Source organism: Eulemur rufifrons, chromosome 5 (genome assembly GCF_041146395.1).
Source record: "Eulemur rufifrons isolate Redbay chromosome 5, OSU_ERuf_1, whole genome shotgun sequence".
Classification (NCBI taxonomy): domain Eukaryota; kingdom Metazoa; phylum Chordata; class Mammalia; order Primates; family Lemuridae; genus Eulemur; species Eulemur rufifrons.
Window position 1 is genome coordinate 19245047 of NC_090987.1, and position 17607 is coordinate 19262653.

Sequence of the window (17607 nt, forward strand, 5' to 3'; positions counted from 1 at the left end):
AGTCTGTGATGATGACATTAGTTTAAAATGAATAGTTTGATTACTTTGTTAACATTCAGCAGAAACAACTGTCTTCTCATCTACTCTTCTACTTTCTGCATCTTCCAATGCTATTTCTCCCTTTTTCTCATCTATGCAACAGCAAGGCCCTCCCTTCCACTTTACATAGTAGAGGTGTGCTTCCGTTAGCTGATCCTGTAGGATCCTGAGCTATTTTCCTTTAGCACATACTGCTTCTCCACATAAGTCAATATTGATAAAGATCCCTTAACTTGACTTTCGAACATGCTGGTAAGCGTGCCAGGGGGCAAATAGAGGCCTCTTCTACTCCTTTTCCTCTTAGTGCAGTTAGAATAATCTGCCAGGGATTAGGAAATTTCCAAATATTTATAGAACTGATAGCATGACTAGTGACTAATGATTAATAATGTCAAAATTGGAAACAGTATTTAACAACAGGGTCATGGCTAACTAAATTATAAAACATCTAAAGGGAAGAACTCACATTTATATAATATGCATTTTACTGTATCTAAAGTAGATTTACAGTTTTTCTTTTTTCTATACAGCAATCTAAATTAAGAAATTGGGGTCTGTGCTAGTCTGTTCTGGCTGCTATAACAAAAATGCCACAAACTGACTTATAAACAACAAACACTTATTTCTCACAGTTTGGGAGGCTGGGAAGTCTAAGATCAAGGAGTTAGCACTTTAGAGTCTGGTAAGAGATTATTCCTCATAGAAGGAACCTTCTCGTTGCATCCTCTCACAGTGGAAGGAGCTTTCACTGGAGCCTCTTTTATAAGGGCACTTACTCCCATGCAGAACCCTCATAAATTAATCACCTCCCAAAAGGCCCCCACCTCCTAATAACATCACTTTTGGGAGTAGGATTTCTACTAATGAATTTTGGGGGGGATACAAACATTCAGGCCATAGCTAGGTCTAAAGATACATCAACACTAAAGATTACACAGTCAATAAGGGGTTAAGATGGGACTCTCATCAGCCTTTGATTCCAAATCTACCTACTACACTATTACACAGCCATATAAGCCTAATTAAACACTTTGAAGATAATTTACAATATACTTTTTCCAGTGGTAAAATGGTATATGAAAATATATACTATGATCTTAAAAGTAAATATAGTTTTAAGAGGATCATGGCAAAATAAAAATAGACAATATACTGGAATGGTAGGAATATTATTAGAAAAGTTAATCAAATAAGCATGGGGAGAAAAGGAGAAATCCGATCTTACACTTGTACAGCCCTTTAAATGTTTCAAAATGCTATTACCTACATTATCTACATGAGAAAACTGAGGCCTAGAGAGGTTAAATGATTTGTCAGAGTTTCATGGCTAGTAAATGGCAGCACTCAAATTAGCACCTTTAGGTGCTTATAACTCCTGCTTATAACCCAGCATATGACCCATCCCCTGCTTATAACCCACCGACCTTTTAAAGTATAAGAAATTTTTTAAAATTTTCATAACAAATTTCATGTTTATACCTGAATAGGCAAATCTACAGAAACAGAAAGCAGAAGCTGGGAGGGCAGTGGAAATGGGAAATGGGGAGCATCTGCTTAATGGGTACTAGGTTTCCATTTGAGATAATGAAAAAGTTCTAGAAGTAGATAGTGGTGATGGCACAAAACTGAATGTACTTAATGTCACTGAATTGTAAAGTTTTAAATGGTTAAAACTGTAAATTTCACATTATGTTTACTGCAATAAAAAAGTTTTATGAACATAATAACAGGTAGACAGTGATTATAGACATACATTTAAAAAGATTCAGAATTCAGTACTGCCTTTAATTACTAATTCATTAACCATAGCAGCAACATACTCTTAAAAACAATATTTATACATATGTGAAAATTAATTCAGTCTACGAGGTTTGAAGCACAAACTTGATTTAACATTTCTTAAGTCTCTAAGAAGTTCATAACCCATCAATTTGGAATCACTGGTCTATGTTCCTTCTTAAACAAAAACAAACTCTTTCTGATGTTCAAGGGATTTCCAGAAGTGGCCCTTCAATGACGTCTCTACACAGATGTTACTCAACCTTGGAGATTTCCGAAGCATTAGATCTTATTTTAGAGATTCCAGAGTATTAGATCTTACTTTCTTTAGCGAAGTACTGTAATGCATTTAAGACTATTCTCCCTCTTGAAATTTGTTTGCTACTCAATGTGCTGTGTAAGTTTCTCATAACCCCTAAGTCTCCAGAGTAGGTATTAAATATTTTCATAAGGATAAAAAAGAATATAAACCAATATATTCATCAAATGTCTACTATATCCACAGTGCTATAAAAGATACAAAGAAGTATCTGAATGATCCCTGCCCAAAAGGAACCTGAAATATAGTCAAGATGATATAAATTCATGAAAATATAACTACCATCAATGATTTCAGTAACAGCTTAAGACACGAAAAGAAACATAAAGCAACACATATTGATTACTTGTCAAAGAAGCAGGAAGATAAAAACTGCTATGAAGTTTCAGAGAAGGGAGCAATTACTTTACTGTATGGTGTATGAAAAGGCTCTACAGGAGAACTGAATTTCAAATAAGTTGCACCTTGAAGAGCATACAAGATTTGAGGACATTAGGCAAAAACAAGAGAGGATTAAAATATCCTTCCTTAAGCTTCATTTAATTCACTGATTGCTTGCTGAATTCTCATTCTGTACCAGATACCAAAAATACAAAGATGAGGCACTCTGTGTGACCCATGGTCAAATTTCCCCTTCTAGGCCTGACACCCCTCAAAACTTATCATAGTATACAATTAACTGTTTTCTCCGATTACAGGAAATAAATGGGATTGGCAAATTTTTGATGACTGTTCTTTTGAAATAAGTCACACTTTTAATCTGAATGTACCTTTCCCCAAAAGGTCGATTTCACATATTACAATAAACTCAATGTATCCTCTTGAAGCTTCCTCTAAAAAGTCTCTTTCCAGAATTATATTTACTTACTATTTAATACTGCAACTAAAAAACAGAGAGGGACTTGCCTATTGAACCCAGCTTAGATAAAGGATGAAGTGATGATTGGATCTCAATATTACGCAACACTTCTATCCCAAGCGTGATAATAAAAAGACTTAGAGGTCCTTCTCTCTTCTGAAGCAGTAGTCTAATAGGCAAAATTACTTGTGTGCAGTGGTTTGTGTCCAAAAAGCTGGGTGGAGGTGGGTTGGGGTAGACTTTAAATAAAGGTTCGTTTCACAATTTTGACTCCACCTTCCAAGAGCCTGAGTGGCCCAGGTTAAGTACCTTATGTGACCTGGGTAAATCTAAATATCCCACAGCCCACATCTGGCCCAAAGTTCTGGCCAGAGCACTATTCTAGGAATTTTTTTCTTTCTTTCTTTTCTTTTTTTTTTTAAAGCTAGAATTAGGAAGCAAAGTCAATCCTTTTCTGGTGGTAAAAGTTGTGAGGGGTGAACTTTAGAAGGCATAAAGCAGCCATGATCCTTGCCATGTGGAGAAGCATGATAAGCAGAAAAAGCAAACAGCTCTGAACAGTCTCAGCAAAAAGTCATACTTTTATCAGTCTAAAAAGTAACAAACCTCTACCAGAAGAGAGAATACACATTTTGATGTTAACGTTAGTTACTAACCTTGTTTGTTCTTGGATTTAACATAAGTGGCTTGCCTTTCTCTTTTATGTGCAAATGACGACATGCCAAAGTACAAGGAGTGGCAACTACTCTTAACCGGGATAACATCTTTTTTTCACCTGGGAAAAATGAAGCAAATAAACCACTGATGAGAAACATAGAACCGCATGTACATCAAGTATCAGTTTTCAAAAGCAGATTTAAAAAAAAAAAAAAAAAATCTTATCTTTCCACATGTGAAAATGTTTTTACAAAATACATTTATGTTTTCTCAAGTTGTAACAGTTGCAAAGGGTAACAATAAGGTGAAGGTGAATGACACAAGTGTGGCAAGGCATATCTCCCACTTGTGAAAGAAACAAATTAAGATGTTAAGAAACAAGGTAACATCTAGTAAATAGTAAAGTGAGTTCCATTTAATGAGTGTAGGAGTTTAGCTTGAAAGTGGAAAGTAAATAACAGGAAAGTATGGGGCATACACATTAAGGGGGAGGGAAACTATACAGATTCTTAATCTAGACTTAGAATTTTAATGTACTATATTCAATGTTTAAATTTAATGTACTAGGGCTGGATGTGGTGGTGCATGCCTGTAGTCCTAGCTACTCCACAGGTTGAGGCAGGAGGAATGCATGAGCCCAGGAGTTGGAGGCTGCAGTGAGCTATGAACGCCACTGCACTCCAGCATGGGTGACGGAGCGAGACCTTGTCATTCATTAATAAATAAGTGAATAAATAAATTAGAATTTTTTATCTTAGAAAACCTGTTATTTAATATAAACAAATCACGTAAATTGGCTAGAAAACATATGAAGAACTTCAGCATACATCATAAACATATGGGACTTTTTAAAATGAAGAACTATATATAAAACCTTCAATATTTAGTGATAACAGATTCTTCTGCTTATCAATTCTTCTACCAAAACTCAGAATTTCCCATTTCTTTAAATATTACAAATCATTGCAATGATCATGCAGTAAGTTTTTTCAAATGTGACTTCTATTTGCTGAGAAATCCATGGTCTGTACATGGGAGGGCATCAAAATCATTTGCATAAGGATTAAAAAATTTTCTTAGTGAGGTGACAGTCACGTAACATAAAATTAAGTTACATTTTAAAGGGAACAATTCAGAGGCATTTAGAAAATTCTTTTTTTTTTATTTTAAAGAAAATTCTTAATGTTGTACACAACCACCACCTCTAGCTGGTTCCAAAGTATGTTCATCACCTCAGGAGGAAACACCATGTTTGTTAAGCAATTATTCCACATTCCCCTTCTACCACCAGTACCTGGCAACCACCAATCTCTTTTCTGACTTTATGAATTTACCTACTCTAGATATTTCATATAAATGTGGTACCTAAACATGACCACAAAAACAAGAAATCTCTATCATCATTGACACATCAAGAATCAAGAGATACATACTACAAAATAACTGACCTTTTTTCTTAAAAAATGTTAATGTCATGAAAGACAATGACTAAGGAACTATTGCAATTTAAAGAAGACTAAACATATGATAACTAAAAGCAAAACCTAATCCTGAACTGTATTGCATATTGGGGGAAAAAATGCCATAAAGGACATTATTGGGACAATTGACAGAATTGGAAGATATATTGTAGATTACATAAAAGTATTATATAATTTTATATTTTCTGAATTCGATGACCATGTATAATATATCCTTATTCTGAATATACACAATGAAGTATTAAGGAGCAAAGGAGTGTAATGTATATGATCTTTTGAAATTATTCCAAAATAAATTTTAAAAAGAGAGAAATCTAAACATTCAGTACATTAGCATCACGTATGCTAACAAACGCTACAGGAGCAATCTAATTGGGCAGTGTAAGATCTTAGTAAAGACTAAAATGGCATTAAACATAGGGCTGGAAGATATGACTTTTAGCTATTTATCTATTGATGTGGTAAGAAAAGGCTTTTTTGGCTTCATTTTTCAAACTACCCACCAAAGAGGAGCAGCCTCTGATAAGCAGAACTTCAAAGCCACCAAAAGATAGCTTAAAAGTTTATATCAATGCCAAAAATATGGAGACTGGTAGTTAGGCTTCATTTCTTTATAAAAACAAAAATCTAGTTTGACCAACTAAAGAAAATCCCAGAAGAAAAGTGTTATCTTCAAAAACAAGATTTTAAAATAAGCTTTTATTTTCCAATAATTTTAGATTTGCACAAAAGCTGCAAAGATAGTGCAGTGCCCATACATCCCTCTCCCAGTTTCATCTTCCCCCGACGTTTAGAACAGGTTTTTAAGATACTGAAGCCACGAGATTTTTCTAGGAAAAAAAAATGCCCACTGAACTTTAAATTTCATCATTAGACAAGTTACTGGCTTCACAGCATCTCAAGACTGTACTGTTTTATGGGAAAAACAATAACTGTTTATGGTAGTGTACTCTGGCACTCAAAGCTAAGCTTGCTTTTCTGAAAAGCAATAGGCTGTGGCCTGATTTTGGAAGGTTCTTGAGCTAAGAATGTTTTTTACATTTGTGTAAGGTTGTAAAACAAAACAAACCCCCCAAAACAATATGGGACAGAAATGCATGTGACTCACAAAGCCTAAAATTTTTATCTGGTCTTTTACAGGAAAGCTTTTTGCCAACCCCTACTATAAAGGCTACAAATTCCTGTGAACTCAAAGGCAGGAAGTAAAATCTCCTGCCTGTGTTGTACACACATACACACACACACGCACACATACACGTACGTCTGAGTGGTATCACCACTATTTCTGGATTAGTTCTACAGATATTTGAATCCAAAGATAAGGACTTCAAATAAGGGATGTTTTAAAAGTGTTGCTGATCACTTATTCCTGGACACTGAAACACTCCAGTCTGCAGGTTAACTATGTTGTTTTCTGCCTCCCTATCACTTTCTTCTACCAGCCTCTGAAGCGAAGCGTGATTTACTGTTTCAAGACCATTTGTATGAGGCTTAGAGTCTCACCAACACATCTGGCTGTGAATGGACATCCTAATATTAAATGTGATGCAGTGTTGGAGTCCTTCAATACTGCCAAGAATGTTTCACTCACATTAAATAGTCATGGATTCAATTAAGCTTTAAATAGTCAAGGCATGAATGGAATAGATAAAAAGAATGTGAGAATTATTTGAAAGGTTTGTCAAAAAAAGGAAAAAGCATTGTACAGATAGCCATGCCAAGACAGTGGGGATGGTTTTGTTCGTGGTTCCAAGGAAAAAATTTAAGAATCCATTGGGAGCCTGAAAGAAACACTGACAATGTAGAAAATGGAAAGAACATAAAAATCATGACTAAGAGGAAAAGCCAGCAATATAAAATCTTCATAAATGTATTGTTCAAAAATGATTTCATTTCTGAATATGTTATCAATAGCATAAAACCTCAAAATCACACATAGATTTGAGATCTTTTTAAGAGAGCTTGGTTTGCTGCCTGTCAGAGGCTCACAAGTTACTGAGTTTGCATGTCAGGCAGCCAACTGAAAGATTGGGGACTCCCGTAAGAAAAACCAATATGGCTGAACACAAATGGATCCCATTTGTGGCTAGTGTACTGACTGTTGCCAGCTCTCAGGGGGATATCTAAATTTCTTTTTTTCCTTTAGCTGTCTTTGGGGGTGGCTCTGGATTTGCTTCTTTGCACCTCTTTGGAGAGGTCTCATGCTAAAGGCTTATTGGTTGTGGTTCTGAGTCACCTGATAGGTACCTTTGGTTTAAAAGAAAGGAAAAAAGAGTTCAAAATCCAAGAATATTGGTTGTTTGTCCTAGCTAAATCTGATAAGAGATTTGAAAAGATTTTGTTTGTTTGTTTGTTTGTTTAAAGAGCTCAATAGTCAAAAGTTGGTTTAATTAAAAGCTGGTATTCGGGCTGTAATTTTTTTTAAAAAAGCCTTTCTGCTTTTTCTCTTTTGGATCCTGTTTCTCCCTGGGAATTCTTTTCAGTCTCCCGAATCCATTTTTAAAATTACATATTTTGTCCCTTTGTTTACTGTCTTTCTTGTTGGCATGATTTATGCTGAGAAGAATGTAAAATTTCATTGGCCTTTTCAGGAATCTTAAGATCTCCTGAGACTGGCTCCTCTACAATTCATTCTTCCATCTGCCTCTGGCTCTCCTTCTGCCACCTCCAATCTTGCATCTAGCTTCTGTTTCCTCCATTTGGTGGTCAGTGTATGAAATGCTACTGAGAGGAAACATCAATTCTGGTTATTACATAAAGGGATCTAAGAGGGACTTCTAAAGACTCCTTGAGGAACACATCTAATATGCTGCTGACCCCTTTTATTGGGTCCTCTCTCTTTCTCATGAAGTCCCAAAAGTGGTGAGTGGGTTTGGCTCTATCCATTAATGAGCTCAGTAATCCAGTGAAGATTTTTACTAGACTTATCAGTATAATCCTGCAGTAAACTCCTATGATTTTGTTACCTTGTCATCCATTTTTAATCTTCCTCTGTGTCTCCTTTTCAAACTCCTTCAAAAAGCTTAAATTCTCTCTCTACTTTTAAAATTGTTAGTAAAATAAAATAGATATGTCTTTAGAATTGTCAGCATTAAATATAATTTAGACATTTTTGCTTGGGTCCAGTGGTCAAATTTATACTATCTCTGTTAGATGTTTTAAGGCCATAAAACTATTTCTTCTGTGATATTTTTGATACTTGCTTGATTCGTCTGTGAGCTTAAGTCTTTGGTTTTGAACCTTTAGATTATGTGGTCTAGACAGGTGGCCATGAGGAGGCCTAGGGACCAATGTGTGTCCACAGTGTCTGGGCCACTAGCTGCAGAGCAGTGCCACGCCCAATATGGCCCCATCCTGTGTGGTCCAGCTGTGCCTCCTTGCCATGCTAGGAGGGGTCGGGTCCTCAAGGCATCATCTTTGCAGCTCTGTCCTCTGTCCTGGGCTCTGCACCTAGTGTATAACAATTAAGTCATTTATTTCTAGGCTTTTTACTGGAAATTAGGGTTATTAAGAGTTAAAACTGTAACATATGTAATTAAAACAAGTAGATATAAAGAAAACAATTCTGTATACAAAGTGTACAAGAAAAGTAGGATGTGTTTTTGGTGAGGAAGGTTGTAATAAAGACATAAAGATGTGGTTTTTATTAAAGAAAAGTAGTTTTGTCTAGTTTATTTTTTTTATTTTTTTTTTTTTTTGAGACAGAGTCTCACTTTGTTGCCCGGGCTAGAGTGAGTGCCGTGGCGTCAGCCTAGCTCACAGCAACCTCAAACTCCTGGGCTTAAGCGATCCTACTGCCTCAGCCTCCCGAGTGGCTGGGACTACAGACATGCACCACCATGCCCGGCTAATTTTTTCTCTATATATATTTTTAGTTGGCCATATAATTTCTTTCTATTTTTAGTAGAGACAGGGTCTCGTTCTTGCTTAGGCTGGTCTCGAACTCCTGACCTCGAGCGATCCACCCGCCTCGGCCTCCCAGAGTGCTAGGATTACAGGCGTGAGCCACCACGCCCGGCCGTGTTTTGTCTAGTTTAGAGAGTATTTAAAGGTTGTTCAAAGTGAAGGGGAAAATAGATACAACTTAACAGATATAAAAAGTTGGGGAAAGAAAAAATTTTGTAAGCAGTCATAAAAGCTTTATAGAAATCTTGTGTGGTCAAAGTTGATTGAGATTGGATGGATTTGTTTATAAAGTTTTATTAAAACTAGCTTTAGTAATAGTACACTGAATTTGTTTTTTTCTTTTGAACAAGATTTTCATGCAGTATTAATAAGAAATAGAAAAAGACTTTGGTTGGCTCATCCTTTAAGAAAACTGCAAAAAAAAAAAAAGAGGGTAAAGAAAGATTCTGTTTGCCTCATACTATCTCTATTAGGTCTTTTGATTGTTTGAAAAGCTGAGTCTCCTCTCTACCAAAAAATAAAGATTTTTGCTTTTTGAGGTCTTTTAATTATCACTTTGGCTAAATGAGTATTATTTCACAGTGGAGCTGTAATCCTATTTTTGATAAAGTGTTTTAAAACCTTTGACATATCTGACAGCTTCCCAAAATCAAATTTCACATTCTAACTCTTTCTGACCTCAAACTAACTTCCTGACATTCCAAAAGGGCCCCAGATAGTCCATGAGAAACATATTAGGCTTATTGGGCATGATCAACTATATAGGGAGCTTGGTCAAGGAAGTAATAATGTTTAATCCTTTTTGGAGTCATATTTGTATAAACGTGCTAATATGTGTTCCAAAATTGTATGAGATTCCTAGAAATCTGATGGCTTAGTATACATTATCAGTCATAATTCCAATACTACATTGTTGTATGTCACAGAAATAACTAAATGGCCTTGTCCATTGCATATTATCATGAACTCTTATCAGGTCTTTAACCATGGCCATTTTAAGTCTTATTGTCCATAGTAAATTTGCTTTTTCTAATGCTTCTGCTAAAAGGTTGGTTTATTATAAAGGATACTATAAAAGATACAGATGAACAGCCAGAAAGTAAGCAACTTCTCCACTGCCTAAAAAACTTGTGTGCTTATGAATTATCTTTACTATCTCAACCTAATAATAATTAGATATCTATTGGTTATATATTATACAATCTAGAAGAAGAAACAGAGGTAGAGCCTGCTTTCAGCAAACTCCACTGAATTTATTTTTTAGGGAGAGAATTTGCTTTAAAAGAGAATTCCTCACTGGGCTCCTTGATTCAGTAGCCTGAAGCAACTTCCTTCAGGCCACTTTGAAATTTCAAATTACTCAAATTTGACTTTCACACATCTTTTGAAGGCTTTGTGACATAAAAGGCCCATGTCACTTTATTTCCATTTATTAATGTACCGCAGAAAGCACTAGCAGTTGACTCTAAAAGTTGGGATTCTGTGTATACCAAGTTTCTACAGTTTTAATAATCAGGCAAACAGTACCATATTACTAATATAAATTATAGCAATACAGTGGTGGAATAACATATACCAAGTAGCTTTCTCCACTCCCTCCCACAACATGGCAACAAAGTATTAACAAAATAGGATGGCTGACACTCAGGTGAGCGGAGAAAAATTCTTAAAATCTGACTGTGTCATTAAGAAACAGTTTTAAAAGAAGAATTCATTATGTTTGTGTGGCTCTCCCAGGAGAGACAGCACTATTTACCACAATTAAAACTTTGATACCAAAAGATTAGATCAGTATTGCAATGTATTGGTGCAACAGACAAATCTAAAATAGTATGAATATATTTAATCTGAATCAAAGGCAATCTAAAACAAATACATTTTACAATCAGTAGTTAACTCCTATCAAATAATGAATTTGGCCTGTATAACAAAGATAACACCACCTGTCAAATCTACCTCATAGATAACTGTGATGATCAAATGAGTGAATATACGCAAAAAGCATAAAGACCAAGTGTTATACCAATCAAATTATTAGAGAACTTTATTACTAAGTGGTAGAGTCAAATAAAATATAAAAGTAATCTAAGTAGAGTTTTTAGTAGTCATTAACTAAAAAAACAACTTAAGGAAAAAACTAATCTTTGCCAAAATTACAACTTAGGACACTTAAAGAGAGAAACAGATAGGTGGGTTTAATATGGGCTAGAGACAAGACAAAATGGGGAAAAACATACCTAACTCCTTACGTTATAGAGATGTGACAGAAGAACTATAAGAACGGGTGAAGTAAAAACAGCAAGCAAAAGAAGGTGGGGCTTCTAATTTTGAATAAATACATAAAATTAAGCTGCTTACTGGAGAGTTTCTTGGATCCTGGAATATGCCTGCGGTTTCTCCCCCTGGTGTGGCCACTGTCATTCACACTGCCTTGCCCTTTCTGTAAGCAAGCACTGGTAAAAAGACGGGTTCTTGATCTACAAGGCAGTGGAACTCAGTCTCTGGGTGGTGTTCACAAATTGGATTGGGACTAAAATGGATGGCTGCCGAAGACTACTCTCCCCCATCCTCTACCCTGGGCAGAAAGGAGACTGTTAACAGCTGAGAAGGACTGTTTACTAGAGCCCAAAACTCTAGAGACTTTTCCCTAGAAAGAGGTCATGACTTGGCACGCACACAGGCATGCGTGCACACACACTCACTTTCCAGTCAGACAGACTTGAGCTTGAATCTGGACTCAGATAATTACTAGTTTAGAATCAGTTGTGTCACCCAGGCATTCCCAAATGGTCTATGAATAGGTGTTAGTCTAGGACATGTTTTTTTTTGTTTTTTTTTGTTTTTTTTTTTGCTGGTCCCTAACCAAAACTAGGACAATGTCATACAGTTTTTCATAATACTAAACTTATTCTCTTTGTTTTTATGTTGTAATGACCACCTTCCTACCTTTTTGGTGGTAAGAATGTCCTTTTTTTTTTTTTTTTAAAGAAAGAATGGGGACAGTAGATTGCAATAGTTTTTGGTGGTTGGTTGGGTATTTTCCCCCGAGACAGGGTCTCACTCTGTTGCCCAGGCGAGAGTGCAGCGATGTCATCATAGTTCACTACAACCTCAAACTCTCAGGCTCAAGCAATCCTCCTGCCTCAGCCTCCGAAGTGGCTGAGACTACAGGTGAGTGTCACCACACCCATCTAATTTTTCTATGTTTTATAGAGATGGAGTCTCTCTCTTGCTCAGGCTGGTCTCAAATACCTGGCCTCAAGCAAACCTCCCGCCCTTGCCTGCCAAAGTACTAGGATTACAGGCATGAGCCACCATGCCAATATAATCTTTTGATTACTTCTGAAATTTGTACTAGTTTTTAAGATGGTCCTTAACTTTGGCAAAATTAAAAGTAGGTGATTTTATGTCTGGTCCCAATTGCACCCCTACACACACACTTTTTTTACTTGTCCACAAAGTCTGAAAGTCTGGGAACCACTGGCTTAGATGTCTCACTGTTCTCATCAGTAAAATGGGAAAGGGGACAGTCTCTTTTGCAGAATTTTGTGTAATTATGATGAGATATATATACATAGTATCAAACCCTTAAAGTTTTATCATCACCATTAAAACGAGCTTGACTACTTGACTTGAAGATTTGCTTAATAAAACCCATCCCCAGGTAGTCTAGCAGAGTGATCAAAGGGCAAGCTCTGGAGTCAAACTGCATGGAATCAAATTCCAGCTTTGTCCTTTGCCAGCTCTGTGATCCTAAGTTACAACCCGAGTTGCAGTTTTCTCATCACACAGATGGGGCTGATAAACAACAAGACCTGCTAAATAAGGTTGTTTTAAGATTCAAATTAGATGATCCATTTATGATGCTTACCACAGTACCCTCCAGGTGCTCTAAAAACATTAGTTATCATAAGCATTACTATTATTAGTAGTAACAGACTAAGGTCAGAAGATGCCTCCTAAATGCCTGCTAGTTTCTGCATCAACATCTTCTAATGGTGAAATCCACATTAAAAGGATAATCATAATTAACATTTATTTAAAATATTTCAAATTGTCTCCAGATCAAGAATGAGAATTTGGATGGCATATAGATCCAGGCAACATCAAATGTTATCCCAAACAGTATCTATAGAATCAATACAATATTTTTCATTACTTTTGAAATTTGTACCTATTGATCAAAGATATAATATGCAGTCATAAAATCAAAATAGTGACTTTCAAATAAAATAGTTAACTTCTAATAAAACAGTTACTTTTTTAATAAAATCAAATGTAATTTTTATTTAGTGTTAATTTTATCCTCTAACATTAATCCTCAGTAAACCAATATGGGTTTGTTTTAGTGTTATTTGCATTTTAAAACATGGCTAGTTTGCCTGAAACTCACCAAAATAAATTAGAATTTTAGTTTAACAATACATAAATTATGCAGGTCAGCATAGGAGTCTAATTTACAAAAGAAATTCAGAAATGGTAAATGGGTTTTTTCTTTATCAATTTTTAATGTGTTTTCATAAAATATTAAAAGACAAAACCATACATAAATACTTTCTAAGGGTGTAAAAGCAGTTCTTCTTGGGAACAGCTATTAAGCAGGAGTATGTTATTCTCAAGAGAATGAAGAACTTCTACAAAAGCAGACCTCAACATTTCCTATTACTGCATGATAAAAGTTATATCAGCATTTCTGGACTCTAGGCCTAACTTCCAAGTCTTTATAAATACCATAAAAGAGTTAGGCACAGGTTACAAATCAGAGTTGATTATTTAGAGGTTCAATATTACAAGAGGGAGTTAAACTGTTTTTTTTCCTGTATTTCTGCAAACGGTAACACAGCAATAAACCATCAATTGGAGCAGTTAACAGGAAAGATACATATATTTACTTATTCTTGGAAAACGACTGTTTCACATCTAATTTACAGAATATTTGGAAACTAGAACTCAAAATTTATGAGTGCAACATTGCAAACAGCTTAACAACATGAGCAATGCTTAAGGAGCATACAAATTAAGGGGGGGATGTGTAGCTGTAAAGTGAGACTACTTGAGTTTAAATCTAGGCTTTCACTTAAAAACTGTAGTCATGGGCAAGTTAGTTAACCTCCCTATATCTTAGTTTCCTCCTTTGTAAACTGGCGATAGTAACAGTAACAACCTCAAAGGGTTGTTTTGAGGTAATCCATGTAGATAGAGAACAGCGCCTAGTTCATCACTAACAATGAATACGTGCTTCTATCATCACCACCACCAACTGCAATACTAACAGAAAGAACAATGCTATTAATATTAACTGTTTTGCTTGGAGTGACTGACACGTCCATCAGGAAGGTAAATCCACAGGTATGATTAAACGTTTTGTAAGGAAGCACTTCGGTTGAGGTTATTTTGATCACGCTTCTCACTACAAGCAACATCAATTTTCTAGAATTATCATCAGGGCCAAAAAAGAAAGTCAAGTCTGGGACCACGAATGTAACATCACATGCAGAGATGGTTATCGCGAGCGTCAAAGGAACACCTGCCAATCCTAGTGCACAGATGCCATTTCATATGAATGGACAGAACAGTTCCAATCTTAGAACTTTCTAGCTTTCAACAACTCTCTTTTAAAATGAGGAAGGAATGAACACGAACGAACACACACACACACACACACACAGAGCGTAATTCCTGTCACTAACTCATCTCGGGTGAAAAGGACATTTACTTGCCAAAGGGGTTTCGAGCCACAAAAACTGGTCTTTAACGGGCGCAGGAGGAAAGAAAGAAGATGCTCGTGTTTGGAGGCCACAGGGCCTCACTCCCGGGCGCAGGGGGTGTGCCCTGGCACCAGCGAGCGGAGAAACCGGGAAATCGAGCGCCGGCAAGAGCCGCGAACGGTGGAACCCGGGGTCGCCGCCACCGAACCGGTCCCTCGCCCTCCGCTGGACTCCGCGGGCTCCTTCCCTTCACCCAGCAATCATCCGCCAGGCGGAGGCCACTGCGGGCCACACGCGTAGAGGCCTGCGGCCGGGGCTCGGCCGGAGATGGCCGGCGCCCGCTCCGTTCCCGGAGCTCCCGCCCGGGTCCCGCCGAGCCAGGGCGCCCCCGACCGCGCGCCGCGCCCAGCCTTACCGGACGTCTCGGCCCGCGACAGGTGGTGCTGCCGGCGGAAAGGCCGCGCCCTGCCGCCCGCCCAGGCGATGCTCAGCTGCTGCGCCGCCCGGCCCTCCCCTTCTCCGAGCCTGCCCAAGCCGGCGCCAGCTCAGGCTTGCCTCCGCGTGGGCCGCCCAACACCCGCCAAGGTAGCCAAGAAAGCGGCGTAGTGAGGAGAGCTAGCCGGCAAGAGAGCCGGCGCGGCCCCTGAGCGGAGACGGACAGGCGCGCGAGCCAATGGGAGGCGGGAAGCCGGCTGGGGGCGGGGCTCCGCCCAGAGGCTCGGCGGCCCGGGAGCTGGGGTTACTGCCCCTGCGCCTTCCTCCGTCCGCTTCCTCGAGGTCGCTGTTCCGAGGCCGGGCGCGCGTCCGTGTGGACGCGATTCCGAGGCTGTGAGGACTGGGCAGAGTAGAAGGAGCTCGGAAATACGCCGCCCCAAGAAAGAAGCTGGGGCCGGTTTACGGCGTACCCCACGCCCCCTACACTCCCGGGGCCCGCGGGGGTATCGGGGTTGTGGCAGCGCGTTCGTGCGAGAAGGGGCTGTGCGCAGGCGCGGACGGGGGCGCCGGCGGGTACCAGTCTCGCGGCCCGCGCAGGGGGAGGGAGCGGGGCGTTTGCCCCAGTGCAGGGAGCCAGAAGGTGGAGGGCAGCCCTGAAGGCTGGATGCGGGGCGGGAGAATGGAAAGTAAGGAGAGGGAGGACTCAGGAAGTACTAGGCTCCTGCACTTTAGGGACGTGTTATGTTTGTGAGCTCTGTTTGTGTGTGTAGGACTCGCTCTTCTGCAAAATTCGTTGCCACTCTCCGCAGTTGCTGGCACAGTTACTGGCCCGCAGGGAATCTACTAATCACCTCTACCGTCTCACTCACTATAAATAGATATTCAGTGTTCTCTCGCAGAAACACTGGAACACTAAATTGTTTTGTCCTTGAAAGCAGTGGGGACCATTCCTTCGTACATCTGTACCCCCACACAGTTGTTATGTTGGAGGATATTTCTTCACTCTTCAGAAAATGTTACCACCAAAAATTCTTTACTGTAATCAAGTTTTTGTACTCTTAAAGCAAGGTATAGTAATGATAATTTTAAAAATAAAGATGTAAACGATAAAAAAGAGAAAAGCAGGTAAAATAAAAGTGATGGAAATGCAGGATAGACCCAAACTTTTGACAGTTATGTAAAATGTGGTGCACCCACCCCACTCTGAACATTAAAGGGTGTGACGTGTGAGGGAACACTGTAGTTAGATGACAAACGATAGGTGTGGCTGCTGTAGGAACCACCAGTAAAAGAGAGGTTATAAATAAGCATGACCTAAAATAACCCTGCTTACCAGAAATGTTCAAGAGGCAGCAAGTTGAATGAAGGAACCTTCAAAAATTACAAGCGTCTTTAAGAATGAATGCTTCATTAGTAGATGTGAAATTCTTTTGTCTTTGAAAGACAGTTTGGGGGGAATTGGGAAGTGGACAGAGAAAGGGGAAATGTTGGTCAAAGGGTACAAAGTGTCAGGAGGAAAACAAGTTCTGGTGATCTATTGCACAGCATGGTGACCATAGTTAATGGTAGTGTACATTTCAAAATTGCTAAGGGTGGATTTTAAGTGTTCTCACCAAAAAGAAATGATAAGCATATGTGGTGATGGATATGTTAATAAGCCTAATTTAATCATTCCGCAATGTATACATGTATTGAAACATCACATTGTACCCCATGAATGTATGCAGTTGTCAATTAAAAATAAAATTTTTAGGCTGGGTGAGGTGGCTCACACCTGTAATCCTAGCACTCTGGGAGGCCGAGGCAGGAGGATTGCTTGAGGTCAGGAGTTCTAGACCAGCCTGAGCGATTGTCCCTACTAAAAATAGAAACATTAGCCAGGCCACCTGAGCCTGCAGTCCCAGATAGTTAGATGCTGAGGCAGGAGGATAACTTGAGCCCAGGAATTTGAGGTTGCAGTGAGCTATGATACAGCAACAGAGCAAGACTCAGTCTCAAATTAATTAATTAATTAATTAATTAAGTGGGTTTTTTGTGTTAAATAAAAGGCATTTTGCCCTACATTAGAACAATCCCAGGTTGAAGAGTTGAGCTACCATGGATGGTACTTAGTATGCTTGAGTTCAATTCATTTCTTATTAAATGTAATATCTGCTAATGTCAAGCAGTTTGGCTGGTCTACTCTGATTCACAGATTCCTTCTCCTTAGCCATTTTCGGTGATTGGTCAAAGGCTTTCCAATAAAAAAAAAAAAGTGTTTCTGCTTCTGTACACACAGTCACCACAGAATACAATACTTCACCTCTGGTCACCAAAATGTTTGGGGTTCTCCCTATCAACAACCAATTCTCCAGCTGAGACCAACTGGGTGTCCTATAATTTAACTCAATTCTCGTACTGTCTGCTGGGAGATAGCATCCCACA

The 17607-nt window shown here is 38.5% G+C and overlaps 1 protein-coding gene across 1 annotated transcript in view; it reads right to left on the reverse strand.

Annotated features, from left to right (window-relative positions):
• The window catches only part of ME2 (malic enzyme 2), a 59912-nt gene extending 44588 nt beyond the window's left edge, over nucleotides 1–15324 (reverse strand). The window contains exons 1-2 of the mRNA XM_069468370.1: nucleotides 15164–15324; nucleotides 3653–3771 (exon numbers count right to left, since the gene is read on the reverse strand). Of these exons, the coding sequence (XP_069324471.1) occupies nucleotides 3653–3760 (108 nt within the window). The 5' untranslated portion in view covers nucleotides 3761–3771; nucleotides 15164–15324. The remainder of the gene's footprint in view (nucleotides 1–3652; nucleotides 3772–15163) is intronic.
• Nucleotides 15325–17607: the final 2283 nt, after the last annotated feature.